Source organism: Salmo trutta, chromosome 8 (assembly GCF_901001165.1).
Source record: "Salmo trutta chromosome 8, fSalTru1.1, whole genome shotgun sequence".
Taxonomy (NCBI): domain Eukaryota; kingdom Metazoa; phylum Chordata; class Actinopteri; order Salmoniformes; family Salmonidae; genus Salmo; species Salmo trutta.
The window spans coordinates 20,777,282-20,796,811 of record NC_042964.1 but is presented as its reverse complement, the minus strand read 5'-3'; the positions used below and the strand labels follow the sequence as shown (position 1 = coordinate 20,796,811).

Sequence of the window (19,530 nt, the reverse complement as noted above, 5' to 3'; positions counted from 1 at the left end):
TTCAAGGCAAAACTGCTCCAGCTCCTTCAAGTTGGATCGGTCCCGCTGGTATACAACAATCTTTAAGTCATTCGACAGATTCTCAATTGGATTGAGGTCTGGGCTTTGACTAGGCCATTCGAAGACATTTAAATGTTTCCCCTTGAACCACTGTTGCTTTAGCAGTATGCTTAGGGTCATTGTCCTGCTGGACGGTGAACCTCCGTCCCAGTCTCAAATCTATGGAAGACTGAAACAGGTTTCCCTCAAGAATTTCCCTGTATTTAGCTCCATCCATCATTCCTACAATTCTGACCAGTTTCCCAATCCATGCCGATGAACAACACCCCCACAGCATGATGCTGCCACTACCATGCTTCTCTGTGGAGATGGTGTTCTCTGGGTGATGAGAGGTGTTGGGTTTGCCCCAGACATGGCGTTTTCCTTGATGGCCAAAAAGCTCAATTTTAGTCTCATCTGACAAGAGTACCTTCTTCCATATGTTTGGGGAGTCTCCCACATGCCTTTTGGCGAACACCAAACGGGTTTGCTTATTTTTTTCTTTAAGCAATGGATTTTTTCTGACCATTCTTCCGTAAAGCCTTGCTCTGTGGAGTGTATGGCTTAAAGTGGTCCTATGGACAGATACTCCAATCTCCGCTGTGGAGCTTTGCATATCTTTGGTCTCTTTGTTGCCTCTCTGATTAATGCCCTGCTTGTCTGGTCTGTGAGTTTTGGTGGGCGGCCCTCTCTTGACAGGTTTGTTGTGGTGCCATATTCGTTCCATTTTTTAATAATGGATTTAATGGTGCTCAGTGGGATGTTCAAAGTTTGGGATATTTTTTATAACCCAACCCTGATCTGTACTTCTCCACAACTTTGTCCCTGACCTGTTTGGAGAGCTCCGTGGTCTTCATGGTGCCGCTTTATTGGTGGTGCCCCTTGATTAGCGGTGTTGCAGACTCTGGGGCCTTTCAGAACAGGTGTATATATACTGAGATCATGTGACAGATCATGTGACACTTAGATTGCATACAGGTGGACTTTATTTAACTAATTATGGGACTTCTGAAGGTAATTGGTTGCACCAGATCTTATTTAGGGGCTTCATAGCAAAGGGGGTGAATACATATGCACGCACCACTTTTCAATTTTTTTGAATTCTTTGAAACAAGTTCTTTTTTTCATTTCACTTCACCAATTTGGACTATTTTGTGTATGTCCATTACATGAAATCCAAATAAAAATCAATTTAAATTACAGGTTGTAATGCAACAAAATAGGAAAAACGCCAAGGGGGTGAATACTTTTGCAAGGCACTGTAAATAACCGTGTACCTCACAGTCATGTGCGATGGTGCATTTTAAGTGCATGTGTTTGTGGATGGTCCAATCCCCAACCCCCCACCCCTCCCAATTCTTCCACTAGCAACCACATCAAGTGTCCATATCAAGTCTTTTGTCAAAGTGTTCAATCCCAACTCACAGACAGATAGTACTTCTACAGTGTCTATATTGTCTCTATATCTGTGTGGCCGGGGCTTCCTGGCTGAAAACCAATTATAGCATCTCTCTTCAGGCCTCAACCAATTAGAGCCTCTCTCCAGCTGCGCTCAATGACCCGACCTCAGGATTCAAACTCGCTGTCGCTGCTGACGGAGATGTCGGGGGTGGAGGGTCCGGTGCCCCGGGGGTAGGTGCCAGTGCTGCAGTCGCTGGCCTCGGGGCTGCCCGGGTGACAGGGGGAGGCAGCCAGCAGGCGGGGGTGGTGGGCGTGGTGCTCCTGGACAGAACCCTCAGGGGAGCATCCGGAAGGCAGGTGGGTGGGGTCATGCTGCAGTCTGGGAATAGGGTGAAGGAGATCGTGAAGTTAGTTTTAGAGATACATGGTTGGTTGAAGTGTTACCTAAGTGGTACACTCTGTGACTAATTGTGGTGCTTGTCTTGAGTTAAAACAATAATCAATTGGCTCGCACTCAAAAAGCAGTCTTTTGATAAATTGCTTATTTTTCATTTTAGAATTAAAACATCTTCAACAAGACACAGCAAGTCAAAGGTTCCAGCTGAGTAACCTCCTCTCTTGCCTTGACTTGAGTCTTGACGTACCTGTTCTTTGCCGACGCGGCCCTGTCTCTCTGGCGTCGGTTCTTGAACCAGTTGCCGACCTGTGTGGGCGTGAGTCCCGTGGCCTGGGCCAGGTGCCGTTTCCTGGACGGGTTTGGGTAGGGGTCCTGGAGGTACCACTCCCTGAGCAGGCTACGAGTTCTCTCCTTGGAGACATAAAGGACACAACAATGGTCAGTTCCCTGCTTCATGTAGCCAACAGTGTTCCTAATAATCTATATCTTTCACAATCAGATATGACATATGCAGTATATGGGTGTGATATCTTTCATTAGGCTACTCCATTGATATTGTTAAGAGAAGATCTCCTGCAGGAGACCTAAGCCCTGCTGAAAATAATCATATTAAATTGGATTTAAGGGATAATAATTATAATCTACATTATCAACATAAAGATGTTATACTGTATATTGGCTCAGGATAAAAGGGCTTAGTACTGGAGAGAGGGCAAGATGCCTTACGATTAGTAGAGATTTACACTTTGTGGGGCAGCGAGATGATTTGCCTGCAGTACCTGACTCTACCACAAGAGGGGGATGTAACGGGGGAGTTGGGACATTACCTAAACTCCACTGACCTACTGTACTATCTATAGCAAACGTCAGTGCTCAGCCTCAGACCCTTCACCTAATGGTCTTGCACAGACTTTACCCATTCAATATTGTCAACAACATCCTGGGCCAGAGAGTGACACATGGGGCTTATGTTGTTTCTGTGGAAATGTGACCTGCTCAAAGCGTGTATCTGCTCAGGTTAAGTCTAGGGCTACTCAGTCAGTCACAATCTTTTTTTTGTGCTGTGTGTAGCTACCGTATCTTCTAAAATGACCTATTCCCTGCCCTGATGCAAGTGATTTCATATGCATTTAATAGTGATTTTGTTGGTTGAAGTGCATTTTCGAAGCAACCAAAATTCTGTAATGGTTAACAGGAATAGGGATGCCTTATGCCTGTGTTTTTTGTTTTCCAAAAGATAACTGATGATGTCTACACTGACATCCAAAAGGTAAAAACACTGTTAAGCCCAACATTTCCCCCGAGACCTAATGATTGTCAGCTTGGTTCCACAGACCTTTGCGTTGGAGTGATGTTGACTGCTACAGTTTCACTTCAATAGTGAAACGCAGTCCCCATTCAACATGCTGTTATGGAGCTGTTTAACCACAGGATTACTGCAGGTTGAAGTAGCCTGAAATCTAGACCTGTTTTGTGCTAGCAGTTCCCCTCCTTGTACTCTGTGTCATATGAGGAATGGATTGTTGTCACAAAAAGATTGTTACCCAGGCTAAGGTTGAAGAGCAGAAGCATCTCTTCTTACCTATGTCATTTACATGCTGAGATGTAGATTATTTTAATGAAAATACTTTTAAAAAAAAACAAATATATATTTTGTGTAGCCTATTAGGTCTTGATTTGGCTGACATTGCTTGTTTCTTGGCTATAACATTTAGCCTGTGATTCATAAGGTTGGTGATGTTTTTTGGTTTGTGTTTTGATTTGTGAATCCACACAAAGACGCTAATGCATATTGCCAGTGGTTCAGCAGAGAGACTGTAGACAGTCATGTATTGCTCTGTCCCTCAGTAAAGGAAGTGACATGTGCAGCCATATTGCTACAGAAGATATGTCCTGTTTGAAACTTTACCCTGTGAAAAACTTTGGCATCAAACTCAAAGCAGTGAATGGTAGAAAGTGAAACGCTATAAAATGACATCTTAGAACATAATTTAACAGGATCTCTGTGTGGAACACCATTGCATTCATTTGTTTCTCTATAGAAATAGCCTACAGCCTCTTATGTGGAAAAAAAAACGTTTACTATGTCTAACCTAACCTTGCAGGAGGGTATTGACCTCATTATTTATAGTCTGAGTTAACAGAGATCTGGACTGGAGAAAAAGAGAGAACCCTTGTCAGTGACTCAGTATCATTAGCAACTGAAGCCTCAGGAACTATTGGGGACTTGATATGCCAAGGTGTCATAATGGGACCTTCTGAAGTTATTTCTGATTTTTTGTTTTATTTAACATTTATTTAACAGAATGACAACAGAATGACAGAATTTCAAAATGTTTTACAAATTAACAATTAACAGTGAATCAGCTCAGTAGGCTCGGTGGCAGCGTAGCCTGGTGGTTCGAGCGTTGGACTAGTAACTGAAAGGTTACAAATCTGTCGTTCTGAACTAGGCCGTCATTGAAAATGATAATTTGTTTTTAACCGACTTGCCTAGTTAAATAAAGGTAAAAAATATATACATTATTGGTTACAGTCAGATATTAGTTATGGGTTTTGTTCATTTGTAATTTATAGCAAGTTAGTGTATATAGGCATATATGTATGATGAAGGTGCGTAACTATAGATATGGTGCGAAAGAATAATACTTACAGCTTGGTGTCTCACCTTAAAGCAGTGCGTCTTCTGCTCGCCGTCCCAGATGGTGCGAGGCAGTGGGAACTTCTTCCGGATACGGTACTTCTCCACCGGTCCCAGGGGACGGCCCCGGAGCCGCTCTGCCTCGCGGTAATGCGCGTCCAGCCATAGATCTTGGAGTTTGGCGTGAGACTCGCGTGTAAAGCGGTGGCTCTGGAGGATCTGGTAAAGCGCCTCGAAGTTTCCTCCGTGGAAGGCGACCAGCGCCCGGGCGCGCATCACTGACTCGTGGCGGTTGAGAGCCTCCCCGGCGGAGCCAGGGACAGCGTCGGGCAGGGACCATAAGAACCGCCCCAGGCGCTCGATGTCGCCGGTCTCCTCGAGGTTCTCGCACACCCGAGCCACTTGTTCCGGGGTGAACATAGGCAAAGGGAACATCTTTCCCCTTTTTCGTTCTTCTCAGACTTTGTCAACAAATAAAATAGTCTATATTATCATATATCTAAAACAATTATGTTGGTTAATTTGCTAAGTGGACGTGGCCAATGGTCATATCATTCCAATTGTCTGGTGCGTGAAGTGTCCTTTTACGCACCACGTCCCAGTGAGCCTTCCAGTGATGCGGAAGTTTAGTTGAATCAAATATAGTTTTGTAGAAAAAATAAATCTGATTGGCAGCGAGTTCCTTATGTAAGTTGTTTCTCCTGTCTTTTCCCGGTATTGGCAAGCTATGCTATATGTGACAACAGTCGCGTCGGAGCCAGGCACTTCCTGGAGTTCTGTCGGTTCTAGTAGGCTAAAGAACGCCAGGAGTCAACCTGTATTTATAGATAGAAACAATTAGCATCTTTGTAGATGTTTTGAGAGGGATTATGCGCCTCGCAGTCATTAGCCACTTAGCGGGGGGTAATGTGTATAGAGGTGACAGCCTGATCAGATTGTTTGTTTTAGCCGAGGGATACATTGACTGTCAGGATGATTGGGAAGCTAACAACAAGGATATTTAATTGGTCTGATCTGCATGAAATGGCCGGCCGGGGGAAATCCATTTCAGGCGGGGGGGAAATCCATTACAGGCCAAAGGACAGGGAGGAGGATGTGGGGAAGAGAAGAGAAGAGAATAGAGGAGGAAAATGTGTGTAATCAAGCGTTTTTTTTTACCCATTAGGCCTGGTTGGAATGTACTAGAACGTTAAATCACCTAAATATAATGAAGCGATACATAATCAAACACTTTTCTATAACCAATCACTCGATAATTGGAATAGTAGAATAGTGACATATTATTGTTGTGTTTATAATAATGTGATAAAATGTTTGGTTTAAAAACATATATATTTGACTCTTACGTATAGTTTTAGTTAACAGTTTGTCAACAAATTATTATAGGTCTTCGGTAAATTCTGCAGATATTTTAGATAGGCCTAACCCAAACCTAAGTAATTTTATTCAGATATGTTTCTTTGTTGTTGTTTTTTAATCCTGGTGGATGGATGAACCCTGGCTCATAACATGTATGGGTTATAGATGACAGACCGCTTCACAGCTATAGTGTATGCTCTGATTTGAACGAGGTTTGAATCTGAGCGCCAGAGCTACCGCGCTGAGGATTTGGCAATCTGTATCTGTATCACATACCCGGAGGCCGCTTGTATTTGCCCACGGCGAAATTTCCCAGATGTTTGGCAAAGCTGCTAAGCATTCTCTCAACGCTCCCGACAAAGTAATCGACTTTTAATTAAAGTGGACACTCATACCGTAGACCTACCCTCCTCCACCCCGGGCCGCCCCCGGGTCAGGATGGTTTTTCTTTAAACGTCTCTGGAGGCAGGGTGATGGAGATGGACGACAGTGTTACTCGGGGACACGGTATTATATGATCCTGCTTCATGGGTTCAATCCCATTTCTGATTTTATTCATCAGTCTTTAGGGGACACTTTTTTTAATCAATCCGGTTTAGAATAAGCATCTGTCTACGAATGAGGTACAACAAGCACACATGAAATCGCATCTATAAATAGCCCGAACAACTACCTCTTCCCCTACTGTATTTATTTATTTATTTTTGCTCCTTTGCACCCCAGTACTTCTACTTTTCACACTCATCTACTGTCAAATCTACCATTCCAGTGTTTTAATTGCTATATTGTATTTACTTTGCCACCATGGCCTATTTATTGCCTTTACCTCCCTTATCTCACCTCATTTGCTCACATTGTATATAGACTTATTTTTCTACTGTATTATTGACTGTATGTTTGTTTTACTCCATGTGTAACTCTGTGTTGTTGTATGTGTCAAACTGCTTTGCTTTATCTTGGCCAGGTCGCAATTGTAAATGAGAACTTGTTCTCGACTTGCCTACCTAGTTAAATAAATTAAATAAAGGTGAAATAAAATAAAAAATAAAAATAAAAAAAACTATATTATATAAGCAGAGGCTATAGGGAATTGATATATACTCTATAGCATATTTGATTATAGCCTATAGCTTTTCTATTTCATTCAACAGATTTGGGTCTATAGGCACATTGCATGTTATTTAAAATGATTCATAATTGTATTTATTAGGCTACTGTTTTGTTTAGGGGAATAATGTTAATACGTTTGTGTATCGTGGTGGAGGTGGGTTGGGGTCAGTTCAGGAAAACCCTATTTGAAAATAAATGTGTTTTTTTTTATTCTTGAATTGGAATTTCATTTATTCTCCGGAATTGATGGAATTGAAATGGAATTAACAGTAACCCTGGACAGTTTACATCCATAGTCTCTAGACTATAGAACCACATCAATGCCAATCTAGCAGACCAGGCTTATGGATTTTGTGTGCATAAAGGTTTTAAAATAGAAGTTGTGGTCACGTAAAGAAAGGGTCATGGTTTAGAAACAGGTAAAGTGGTTTAGTCTTGTCCAACAATCTTTCTACAAAACACAAATATGCGTTTACCAGACAATATAGGCTTAGCTGGAGACATTTGAGGTCATGATTGATTATGTAATTTAGACAACAGACAAGTAATTCTGACTATATGTAGAGTTTAACTGTAATAGCTGAATAAATACTTTCTTTTATTGGGAGATTTTCTTTCTTCAGTTTTCTTATTTTGTTTTACAACCTCTGAAAATTACTAGTACAATTGAATGGACTACAGACACACTACATGCCCAAAAGTAGGTGGACACCTCCTCGTCTAACATCTCATTCCAAAATCATGTGCATTAATATGGAGGTGGTCCCCCCTTTGCTGCTATAACAGCCTCCACTCTTCTGTGAAGGCTTTCCAGTAGATGTTGGAACATTGCTGCAGGGACTTGCTTCCATTCAGCCACAAGAGCATTAGTGAGGTCAGGCACTGATGTTGGGCAATTAGGCCTGGCTTGCAGTCAGTGTTCCAATTCATCCCAAAGGTGTTTGATGAGGTTGAAGTCAGGGCTTTGTGCAGGCAAGTCAAGTTCTTCCATGTCGATCTTGACAAACCATTTCTGTATGGACTTCACTTTGTGCATGGTGGCATTGTCATGCTGAAACAGGAAAGGCCCTTCCCCAAACTGTTTCCACAAAGTTGGAAGCACAGAATCGTCTAGAATGTTATTGCATGCTGTAGCATTAAGATTTACCTTCACTGGAACTAAGGAGCCAAGCCTGAACCATGAAAAATAGCCCCAGACCATTATTTCTCCTCCACCAAACTTTACAGTTGGCACTATGCATTCGGGCAGGTAGCGTTCTCCTAGCATTCGCCAAACCCAGATGAGTCCGTCGGACTGCCAGATGGTGAAGCGTGATTCGTCACTCCAGAAACACGTTTCCACTGCTCCAGAGTCCAATGGCGGCAAGCTTTACACCACTCTAGCTGACGCTTGGCATTGCCCATGGTGATCTTAGGCTTGTGTGCGGCTTCTCGAGCATGGAAACCCGTTTCATGAAGCTCCCAACGAACAGTTATTGTGCTGACGTTGTTTCCAGAGGCAGTTTAGAACTCAGTAGTGAGTGTTGCAACTGAGGACAGACTATTTTTAGCACTACGCACTTTAGCACCGCTTCAGCACTCGGCGGTCCCGTTCTATGAGCTTGTGTGGCCCACCACTTCACGGCTGAGCCGTTGTTGCATCCTATGATGGTGTCACGTTGAAAGTCACTGAGCTCTTCAGCAAGGCCATTCTACTGCCAATGTTTGTCTATGGAGATTGCATGGCGGTGTACTCTATTTTAAACACCTGTCAGCAACGGGTGTGGCTGAAATAGCCCGAATCCACTAAGTTGAAGGGCCATCCACATACTTTTGGCCATATAGTGTAAGATGTAATGTTTTAAGCCAGATGTAAATGACCAAATACACTCAAAATCCAGACATATTTAAACTAGCTACATTTTATTTGTAATGATGTACGCTGAGAGTCGGGAAGCAAGTTCAGGGAGTGAGTGTTTTAATAAATAAATGATCAACTATCAAAATAAAGAAAGTCACACACTCCATGTATAATCTCCCAGCAATTTAATGGGTATTTAACCAACATTTCGGCATCACTGTGCCTTCATAAGGGATAAATAAAGGAAACAAAATACAAAACAAGAAACAGGAACTACACACAGGCAAGAAACAGAAACAATGACACCTGGGGAGGGAACCAAGGGGAGTGACAGATATAAGGAAGATAATCAAGGAGGTGATTAAGGAGGTGATTAAGTCCAGGTGAGTTTCGCAAGGCGCAGGTGCGCGAGACGATGGTGACAGGTGTGCAGGATAATCAGCAGCCTGATGACCGAGAGGCCGGAGAGGGAGTATACGTGACATTATTATTTATTTAAACAACTGTATACATTTTGTGCAGAATACATGTTGAATGGATACATTTCTTTGTCACAGAAAGGCAAATGGTAAAAAAAAGTAGCTTGTGAAAGTAACAATATAAGCCTAGGCAAGATCATTTTAAACAAAATGCTGTCAATTTGTAAGTCGCTCTGGATAAGAGCGTCTGCTAAATGACGTAAATGTAAGTTCGAGGCCCCTGATGATGTGATGCTCTAGGTAATTGCCTGAGTTGCCTAATGGTGAGTCATCCACTGTGTACAGGAACATTGATATTTGAAATGTTTATACATTATATCCTTATAAAAAATATTAATTTTAACTTCAATATTAACTTCAATATTAAGGTTTTTTTAAATTACTCTACTAACACAATGTATAAAAAAACGGACAAAATTCTTATTTTTCAAATGGAAGTAAATCCAAACAGTCCATAACTCAAGACAAAGGTATAGATTCCCTGTACAAACAGTGGGCAGAGGATGATAGCCTATCTAGATTATCAGGGCAGTGGGGTGCAGTGTATGTGTGTCTGTCTGTCGGGATTGTACTGTGTGTGTGCAAGTGTCTGTTCCCACAGCCAGTATAGAGGAGCACAGAAGGGGGAGAAATGAGTTGAGCCGAGGGAAGATCATACCTTATAGTTAATCTGACCCTGTTAGGTCTCAGACACTTGAATGCACACTTGCACACACACTCACGTAAACATACACACACACCCCTCTACCCCCTCCCCAAACCCACCAATCTGTTAACACTTTGAGAGCAGACTGAGTGAGATTACCAATCTTCTTAATCATAGATGGAGATGGGATGAGGAGATTATGATGGTGTGTGCCAGTCAGTATCAGGGTGTGAGGGGTGTTTAAACTGTATTGATTTATTGAATACCGTACATCCTTAAAGAGGCATTGTTTTGATATGATACAATACCATAGTGTATCAATAAAGCCTGCTAAAGTTAATATTCCTGGCTTTATTGTCAAAATTGCACTCTTGCAAGTTTTGCAAGCAAAGTTTACAAGCTGAACCAAACACATTGGAGGCTGAAGAGTGGTCACCAACCTGGTAGCAACATTTCCATCTATTTGTCCTGATACATTTTTTACCAGAGTTACATAGTTACATACTTCTGTGTTCTAATTAATTCTGTGACCATATGCATATATCTAGCCCTCATACCCCTCTTCCCCACCCTGCACCTCTTCCCCTTTCTGGACAAAACAAGGGATGCATCCCAAATGGCTCCCTATTCCCTATAGTGCCTATGGGCCCGGGTCAAAAGTAGTGCGGCAAAGGAAATATAGGGTTCCATTTGGGACGCAGGCCAGGACATGATGGTGGAGGTGGAACCCCACTTGGCATAATTAATTAGACTGAAACAAGAAGTCGCCTGCTTAAAAATGAGCTGTTGATTTTGCCAACACGCAAGGCAGGGGGTGGGGTGTGGGGCCCTGTGGGGCGGGGTATTACCCATCCAACCATGCTGTATAAATCCACAACTCAACGCAATTAACAAGCAACTGGGAGGAGAACTAATTAGTGTTATCCTTATCACCGGCCCCAACCCCTATTCCTCCTAAAGAAAGGAGGTCAAACACACACACAACGAGCTCAGGAAAACACACACCGAAAACAAATGAATTAAGCACACATGCACTCGCATAAAATGCAACACACACACACTAATTCCCTCCCAGCAAGTGAAGTAGGGGCTAATTACAAACTTGTTTGCAACTCAATACCAGTATCCTCTCAGACAGGTCGAGTGTCCCCCACCCCCTCTCCACCTAGCAGGGTCTCCCTAGCAGCACCATATGCCCAGGGGTCATTCACCAAACAAACAATATATTCACTTCCCCTTCCGCTGTTGTGAGGTGCTATAGGAGGAGAAAGAGCCAAATCTCTGGCCTCAATGGCCCAGGGTGAGCACGGAGGGTTGAGATAGCAGTCACCGTGGAGGCAAATATTTGTGGTGGATTGAAGGACAAGGAGTGAATCCCCATCTACATTTTAGCACAGTCAGAAAGACCCCACAAAGCTCTTATTTTAACCAGCATCTATCACGTGTTATTAACAACATAACTGTTTTTGTTGTTTGCATTATACTCAATCTCAGTTGACTGTTTTTAACAGAGGTACAGTATATGGCAGGATTACACAGCGCCTTCACGATCCCTTGACTTTTCCCACATTTTGTTAAGTTACAGCCTTATTCTAAAATTGATTAAATTGTTTTTTTTTCATCTATCTACACACAATGCCCCATAATGACAAAGGAAAAACAGATTTCTAGAAATGTTTGTTAATTTATTACAAAAAAATTGAAATATCACATTTACATAAGTATTCAGACCCTTTACTCAGTACTTTGTTGAAGCACCTTTGGCAGCGATTAAAGCCTTGAGTCTTCGTTGAGTATGGCTCTACAAGCTTGGCACACCTGTATTTGGGGAGTTTCTCCCATTCTTCTCTGTAGATCCTCTCCACCTCTGTCAGGTTGGATGGGGAGCGTTGCTGCACAGCTATTTTCAGGTCTCTCCAGAGATGTTTGGGCTCTGGCTGGGCTACTCAAGGACATTCAGAGACTTATGGGGTATTGTTTGTAGACTGATGAGAAAAAACAAACAATTTAATCGATTTTAGAATAAGGCTGTAACGTAACAAAATGTGGAAAAAGTCAAGGGGTTTGAATACTTTCCGAATGCACTATATATATATATATTATTTTATAAATGTATAATTTTCCCCCTGATATGATATCCACAGTAATAGTTTTTCAAAGACAGACAGATAGCCTTTATGCATTTTAGTTAAGTTTTTCATGCTAATGGAAAATAAAAGTTGTTGGGTAGATTTAAAATGTTTTATCTGTTGAAATCCCTGTTTTACCACATTTTACCACACTGTACCATTTTACCTCAATGACAAGTTACCTAACTAACACACATCTCATTTCCAGGAGAAGTTCTACAGATTCTACATTATAATAAGATGGGGTTTTTCAGTTTCAGTTAACAAACGGCCCGTCCTCCTGACATAGTCCCAGACGGTACTCCACCACAGAATGTGGTCTTGGATGGGGATGCCTGCTCTAGTAGTTCTATTTCTATAGCTCCACTTAAGGAAGGTATCGCCGTTGCTGTGTGTGAAGATGAGCTTACACAAGGAGATCTCCTTTTGATGGCTTATCAACCAACCAACAATGTTGTCTAATTTAAGCTCTATGCACTAGAAATAGACTCGAGGATGGATGGGGGGGATCACTGTCGGGGTTTGTTTGCTGGGCTGGTCGTTGGCCCTTGTGCTTGTGATTACTGTAATTCGTGACTAGAAGCAATGGCTGCTAGTGGTCATGGTGGTGATGTAAGGGGTTAGAACAATAGGAGGGCCAATGTCTGTCTGTCTGTGCCTGGCTGGCTTCACTGCCATGACATCATAGCCCAGAGAACTCAGAGACGAGAAGCTTAGAGAAGAGAACAGAGAATCTTAGAAATCTTTGGAATCTTAGAAGCTCTCTGTGTCAAAGAAAGAACACTGTCCACTTCTGGATTCTGTCTGTAACTCAATAGGCACCTCTGTCAAATGTTGTTTTGTGGTCAACATGTTATGACTCAAATTGGTATCGAGTTATATTTTGTTTCTACCAACTGTAGTCAAATTGAACATCGTACTCACTGAAATTGTGCTTAAAATTTTAATTTACATTTTCAAGTCTCTTTACTTCCATACCTGTGAACTCACAGAGAACTATCTGCTTACCAGTTTGGCCATCATGTCTTAGGTGACTTACTAGAAGAAAAATAATTAAATTCTCATGCCACGCAGCCTCGCTGCGATTCCTTGATATAACAGGTGTTATTGGAGTTGTTTAGGAATGCTAAAGGGCTTAAAGGTAGGACTTATTCTCACCTAATACTTTAATACTCATTAATTCCTGATTCAGTGACTTACCTCTATTGAGCCCCCCCCCCCTGCCCCACCCACCTGCCTGCTCCAGCCCAGCCACTCTGCAGCGCTGCCAAATTACCCCCCGGGAGGGACAGGTGGATAGAGTGAGGGATGAAGGGATGGAGGGTAGAGGATGGTTATTTAAGAGTGCTTAAAGGCTCAGTAAAGTTTGTTTGTTGTGTGCTAATTTTGTCTGTCTTCATGTCACCTAGATGTACTGATAGGAGTGCACTACATACCCACTGACCTGAGCTCATAAACACTCTTTAGAGCACCGAATAGACTTTAATTATCGATTGATAGTTGCCCATAGAGAGATACACATTCTGAGACGTTGTTTGCAGCATGGTTATTGTTAATTTATTGCAGGAAGTGGAGAATAAGTGGAAATAAGCCATGCCAAAAATCTAAAATAACTCTTCAAACTATTTCCCCTGCTTTTTCTTATGAGAACAGACATGTTGTACATCATTGTACGTACTGTACCAGAACTATGGATAGGCTCCTCTCCTCTGAGACTTAATGCAGATCCTGGGAGACAAACTGAGGGCCCAGGGAATGTGCAGCTAGTCTACAAACACAGTCTACAAACACTACAAACACAAACACACAACAGGCCAATTGCATCATGCCATCCTTCATCTGTTACTAAAAAAAGAGGACGGGAGGAGAAGGAGGAGGTTAGGAGGAGGCTATAAGCAAGGCGCTGGGCACTGGGGAGGAGAAAGAGGACGGGAGGAGAAGGAGGAGGAGGCTATAAGCAAGGCGCTGGTGAGGCTCAGTGAGAGGGATTACCTAGATCCATTAGGCTGATTTTTCTTCCCCCCGGGCGGTGTCATGTCCTATTAGATCTGGCACCATTAGCTGGAAACCACAGGGGTGGAGGGTGAAGGGAGACGTATTTAGCGGGATACGTTTAAAGCGCAGGTAGCCAGGGCGTCCAAGAACACTCGACTTAACTGGCCATGAGTGATCTGGATGCGTGCATCGGTGGGAGCTTGTTCCGTAAGCAGACAGGTAGCCTGCTCCTAAAGCTGGCATTGATGACTGATAAGCTCACAATCATTAAGTGAAACGGATGTTTCAGCTCACTCCTGTCCAGGCTGCTCTGCCAGGTGTTAGTGTTACCAGAGGTGACCTGTTCCTTTCACCCCTTAGACACAAACATGTCTCATCTTTTCGCTGAAATGCATTTTGGTTTCTACTTTTCATCTTTTTTATTGAAGAGTTGGTTGTAGAGTTTACATCCATTTTTTTTATTTTATAAGTATTTTATTTTATAAGTAGTTAAGTTGTAACATGTTGATTGTCATGACCTGACCTCATAGTGGAATCCAGGTGAACTCAGACATGTAACACTCAACAACTACTTCTTGTTGGACAGTATAGGGCAGACATACTCAATAGGCAGACTTGGTCCCGGATCCAAATCAAGAACGGGGTCAATACGGACCGCGGGTCCCGACTTAAAAAAAAATAATTGGGGGGGGCTCAGTCTGGCTGTGAACTTTCTGCTGTTGGGAGTTGTAATAGTGCATGGAGAGTTTTCCTATTTTTATCACATTCACTGACAGACCTTAGAGCGATTTATAACCGGTCAAATTTCCAGTTGATCAACTTGCCCATGTTAGCTAAGTAGGTAAGCTAGGCTAAACCCACGGCAAAATGTGTAGAATTGCAGGAAATTTGCTTTACAGCTGCGAACTCCGCCAACAAGAGGAGTGTGAACAGTTTGGGGTCGCATGGGTAGCGAGGTGAGGTTTCTTACTACGCGGATAAATTAAAATATCTATCCGGACCTTTGCCACCTAGGAAATTTGTGTGACCGGACCTTTTCAAATATTATTTGAATACCGTGTACCGAAAAAAAAAACTCTAAAATGTTCTACTGATAGTTTTGTCACAGAAACTGTTGCGTTAAAATATCAAAATGTGCCTCTGGTCTTGGCACATGCGCTCTAGCCAACAGCTCGCAGATACAGTGCGGGTAGGCTGTGAGGGTAGGCTAGTCCAGGGTTTCCCCCAAACATCATGCCACCAGAATACGAACCTCAACATTTATTGGAAAGGAGCATCAAGCTCATACCATGCACTTTCACCACCCTGTGAAGTTCAACGTAACTTTTGACTCAGGGAAACTATGCAGTTTATGAGGTTACAGATGAAAAAAAGGATGTTGAACTTCACAGGGTGGTGAAAGTGCATGGTATGAGCTTGATGCTCCTTTCCAATAAATATCGCCGGTCTGATTATTTTTCTTCGGTACATGACAACTTCTGTAACTTCATCAAGTACTGATTTCTATCTGCAACAAGTCCGTTTAGTGGAGACCCACCACATTTTTATATATGCATACAAATCTGTAGCCAATTGGAAGTAAACCTTGCTATAGATTCAAAATGCACCTTGTGGTAACCAGATTGTATTTACTTAACTTGTACTGAATCATTTGCTACAGAGTAATATAATTCAAGTAAACCTAACATACAGAGATGCGTTTGAATTCAATTCAATACAACTTTATCTCCTCAGGGGCAATCAATTAAGAAAGGCATTGATTTCCAGTCAAGTGCTTTCCAATAGTCAATCAACAGGGGAAGCCGTCATTAGCGCACAATAAGGTTCCTAATGGCGAACCTTTTCAATGACTGTCTGTTTAACATGCTGTGGCAATAGACAAAAGGTCATTCGGCTCTTAATACTTGAATGCCTGTGTGTGCACCCCAAATGGCATCCTATTTCCTAAATAGTGCACCATACAAAAGGGAATTGGTGCCATTTGGGACGCAACCGGTCTCTCCAGTCCTCCATAGTTTCGGGGTCACTGCTTCCTCACTGCAATTCTCATAAAAAAAGCCCCCCCCCCCCAATTCTCATCAAAAAAGACCCCTTCAAAAACCCCACTAGGCCGAGGGCTCCAGCATGTCTAGTCTTCCCTCGGTGCACATACACACCCCTCCTCTGCCTCCTCTTCTCCTTGTATACAGCCAATCTAGTGGTAGGCCTCCTGCTAGCTCCACACAGAGGCCAGCCCTAATTGCTCTTGTCGTAAAGCTCCCTGACCTTAATAAGCTGCAGCTCTCCAAAGCTGTCGAGATAAACCCCACTTTACCTCACCAAACCTGCTTAATGCCACTCGTTATCCGTACAACCCCCGCCCCTCCCTCTGCCTTCTGCCACTCAAACACCATGGACGGGACGGTGACGTACTGAGGAAGAGTGAAGAATAGGAGCAGAGGGAAAGAGCAAGAGAAAAATAAACAACGTAGTCCGAGTTATTGGTCTGGTGAGATGAAGAGAGGCACAAAAACAAAAGAACGTCCTACGATGAGAATGTTGACAAAGAAAATCTGATAATATGGTTGAAGGTAGAGTTGTTGGATTGAGAGAGGAGGGACGAGATGTGCATCTGTTTAGATAGGAGAACTGGTGTGGTAAGTTAAAGTGTTCACACGATGAACCAAGTGCCCAGTAGCAGTGATTACGTGTTATTCCCTTCCGTGTCTCAACACCAAGTTCAATAAATGAGATCACAGGGCTTTGTGGAGTTCACTTCAAAACAGGTCGTGTTAATTACTAAAAAAGATTGGATGTTAGGCCGAATCACCTTTTAACCCAGGCGTCAGCTTCTATTGGTTTAGTTAGTGACATCTTTTAAACCCAGACATGTTGTGTCCTCACAAGTTGTGAGCAGCACCACACTACAGATACGGTTTCCTCTAAAAGAAAGCTAAAAGTTAATTTGTCAATTCAAAAATGTAAAATTGCCCATTGTTTTATTTGTGGATTTTTCACTTCCTGAAATGACAACTGAATTAATTGAAAACTGAGAGAAATTGAGATCATGAATAAAACAAAACTGCCCTATTTTATGTTTTTTTTATCAACTTGTTAATTAAATTTCTTAAATTGACAACTGAATTCACCCCGAACCTGATATGCAACCCCTATCACCGAAATATTAGTGAAACGTAGAGATAAATCTATTGATTTCCTTCCCAATCATCATAGAAGTAATTTGCTTAGAATGAAAATCTACTAGATTGATGTACTCAGGAACTTGATTTAGACTCAACAGAATAAGAACTGCAATCCAACACGACAAGTCCTTTTACCATAGGTAACCTTACTCCACTGCCTCCTACTGGATTGAGTTGCTACTATACACAATTGTGTGCCAAAAGCATTTAATAGTAATGCCAACTGAAATGATCAAAACATTAAAAAAAACATTTTTATTATGTAATAACATAGGACAGTCAATTCATTTTCCCAAAAAAGACATGTAATGAAAAGTAATTTCAGAAACAAGTTGTAGCTTTTGTTGTATTTTAATAGGATATTTTAATATTTGAAAAATATCACACAATGAATATGTAAAGTGTCAACAACAAATCTTTTTCTTTTTTTCTTCACTCCCAAATAACTAAAGAATATTATTTATTAGTGGTTGGAGAACAGAGTTCTGGCTTTTCTGTGCTACATTTAGTCCTTCACAGGGCTAACAAGTCAGTCACCATCGCCAAGCAAAATAGTAATACTGTACCATATTTTCACAATGCAAAATAACCAGGATGAATACTATGGATACATCCTAAATGGCACCCCATTGTAGTATGTAGTAGTCTATAGGGAATAGGTTGCCATTTGGGACGTGACCTAGGGGATCATTCGTAACCTCTGTCGACATCCCTATTAAAGAAAACAACATACAGTTGAAGTCGGAAGTTTACATACACTTAGGTTGGAGTCAATAAAACTCGCTTTTCAACCACTCCACAAATTTCTTGTTAACAAACTACAGTTTTGGTAAGTTGGTTAGGACATCTACTTTGTGCATGACACAAGTCATTTTTCCAACAATTGTTTACAGATTATTTCACTTACAGTGAATTATATCACAATTCCAGTGGATTAGAAGTTTACATACACTAAGTTGACTGTGCCGTTAAACAGCTTGGAAAATGCCAGATAATGATGTCATGGCTTTAGAAGCTTCTGATAGGCAAATTTACATAATTTGAGTCAATTGGAGGTGTACCTGTGGATGTATTTCAAGGCCTACCTTCAAACTCAGTGCCTCTTTGCTTGACATCATGGGAAAATCAAAAGAAATAAGCCAAGACCACAGAAAAATCATTGTAGACCTCCACAAGTCTGGTTCATCCTTGGGAGAAATGTCCAAACGCCTGAAGGTACCACGTTCATCTGTACAAACAATAGTACGCAAGTATAAACACCATGGGACCACGCAGCCGTCATACCGCTCAGGAAGGAGACGCGTTCTGTCTCCTAGAGATGAACATACTTTGGTGCGAAAAGTGCAAATCAATCCCAGAACAACAGCAAAGGACCTTATGAAGATGCTGGAGGAAACGGATACAAAAATATCTATATCCACAGTAAAACGAGTCCTATATCGACACAACCTGAAAGGCCGCTCAGCAAGGAAAAAGCCACTGCTCCAAAACCGCCATAAAAAAAGCCAGACTACGGTTTGCAACTGCACATGGAGATAAAGATCGTACTTTTTGGGGAAATGTCCTCTGGTCTGATGAAACAAAAATAGAACTGTTTGGCCATAATGACCATCATTATGTTTGGAGGAAAAAGGCGAGGCTTGCAAGCCGAAGAACACCATCCCAACTGTGAAGCACGGGGGTGGCAGCATCATGTTGTGGGGGTGCTTTACTGCAGGAGGGACTGGTGCACTTCACAAAATAGATGGCGCCATTAGGGAGGAAAATTATGTGGATATATTGAAGCAACATCTCAAGACATCAGTCAGGAAGTTAAAGCTTGGTCGCAAATGGATCTTCCAAATGGACAATGACCCCAAGCATACTTTCAAAGTTATTGCAAAATGGCTTAAGGACAACAAAGTCAAGGTATTGGAGTGGCCATCACAAAGCCCTGACCTCAATCCCATAGAAAATGTGTGGGCAGAACTGAAAAAGCGAGTGTGAGCAAGGAGGCCTACAAACCTGATTCAGTTATACCAGCTCTGTCAGGAGGAATGGGCCAAAATTCACCCAACTTATTGTGGGAAGCTTGTGGAAGGCTACCCGACACGTTTGACCCAAGTTAAACAATTTTAAGGCAATGCTACCAAATACTAATTGAGTCTATGTAAACATCTGACCCACTGGGAATGTAATGAAATAAATAAAAGCTGAAATAAATCACTCTCTACTATTATTCTGACATTTCACATTTTTAAAATAAAGTGGTGATCCTAACTGACCTAAGACGGAATTTTTACTAGGATTAAATGTCAGGAATTGTGAAAAAC

General features: G+C 42.0%; 1 protein-coding gene across 2 annotated transcripts; it reads right to left on the bottom strand.

Annotated features, from left to right (window-relative positions):
* Window positions 1–1,240: 1,240 nt before the first annotated feature.
* LOC115198447 (homeobox protein SIX6-like) lies at window positions 1,241–5,334 on the bottom strand. 2 transcript variants are annotated; one of them, XM_029760389.1, is made up of 3 exons: window positions 4,491–5,334; window positions 2,085–2,248; window positions 1,241–1,819 (listed from the first exon to the last, which is right to left on the bottom strand). In XM_029760389.1, the coding sequence occupies exons 1-3, from the start codon at window positions 4,911–4,913 to the stop codon at window positions 1,606–1,608; spliced, it is 801 nt and encodes a 266-aa protein (XP_029616249.1). In that variant the 5' UTR covers window positions 4,914–5,334; the 3' UTR covers window positions 1,241–1,605. The 2 variants fall into 2 exon arrangements, with proteins under 2 accessions (XP_029616249.1, XP_029616250.1); XM_029760390.1 differs by having other exon boundaries at window positions 4,506–5,334.
* Between the last annotated feature and the right edge of the window lie 14,196 nt (window positions 5,335–19,530).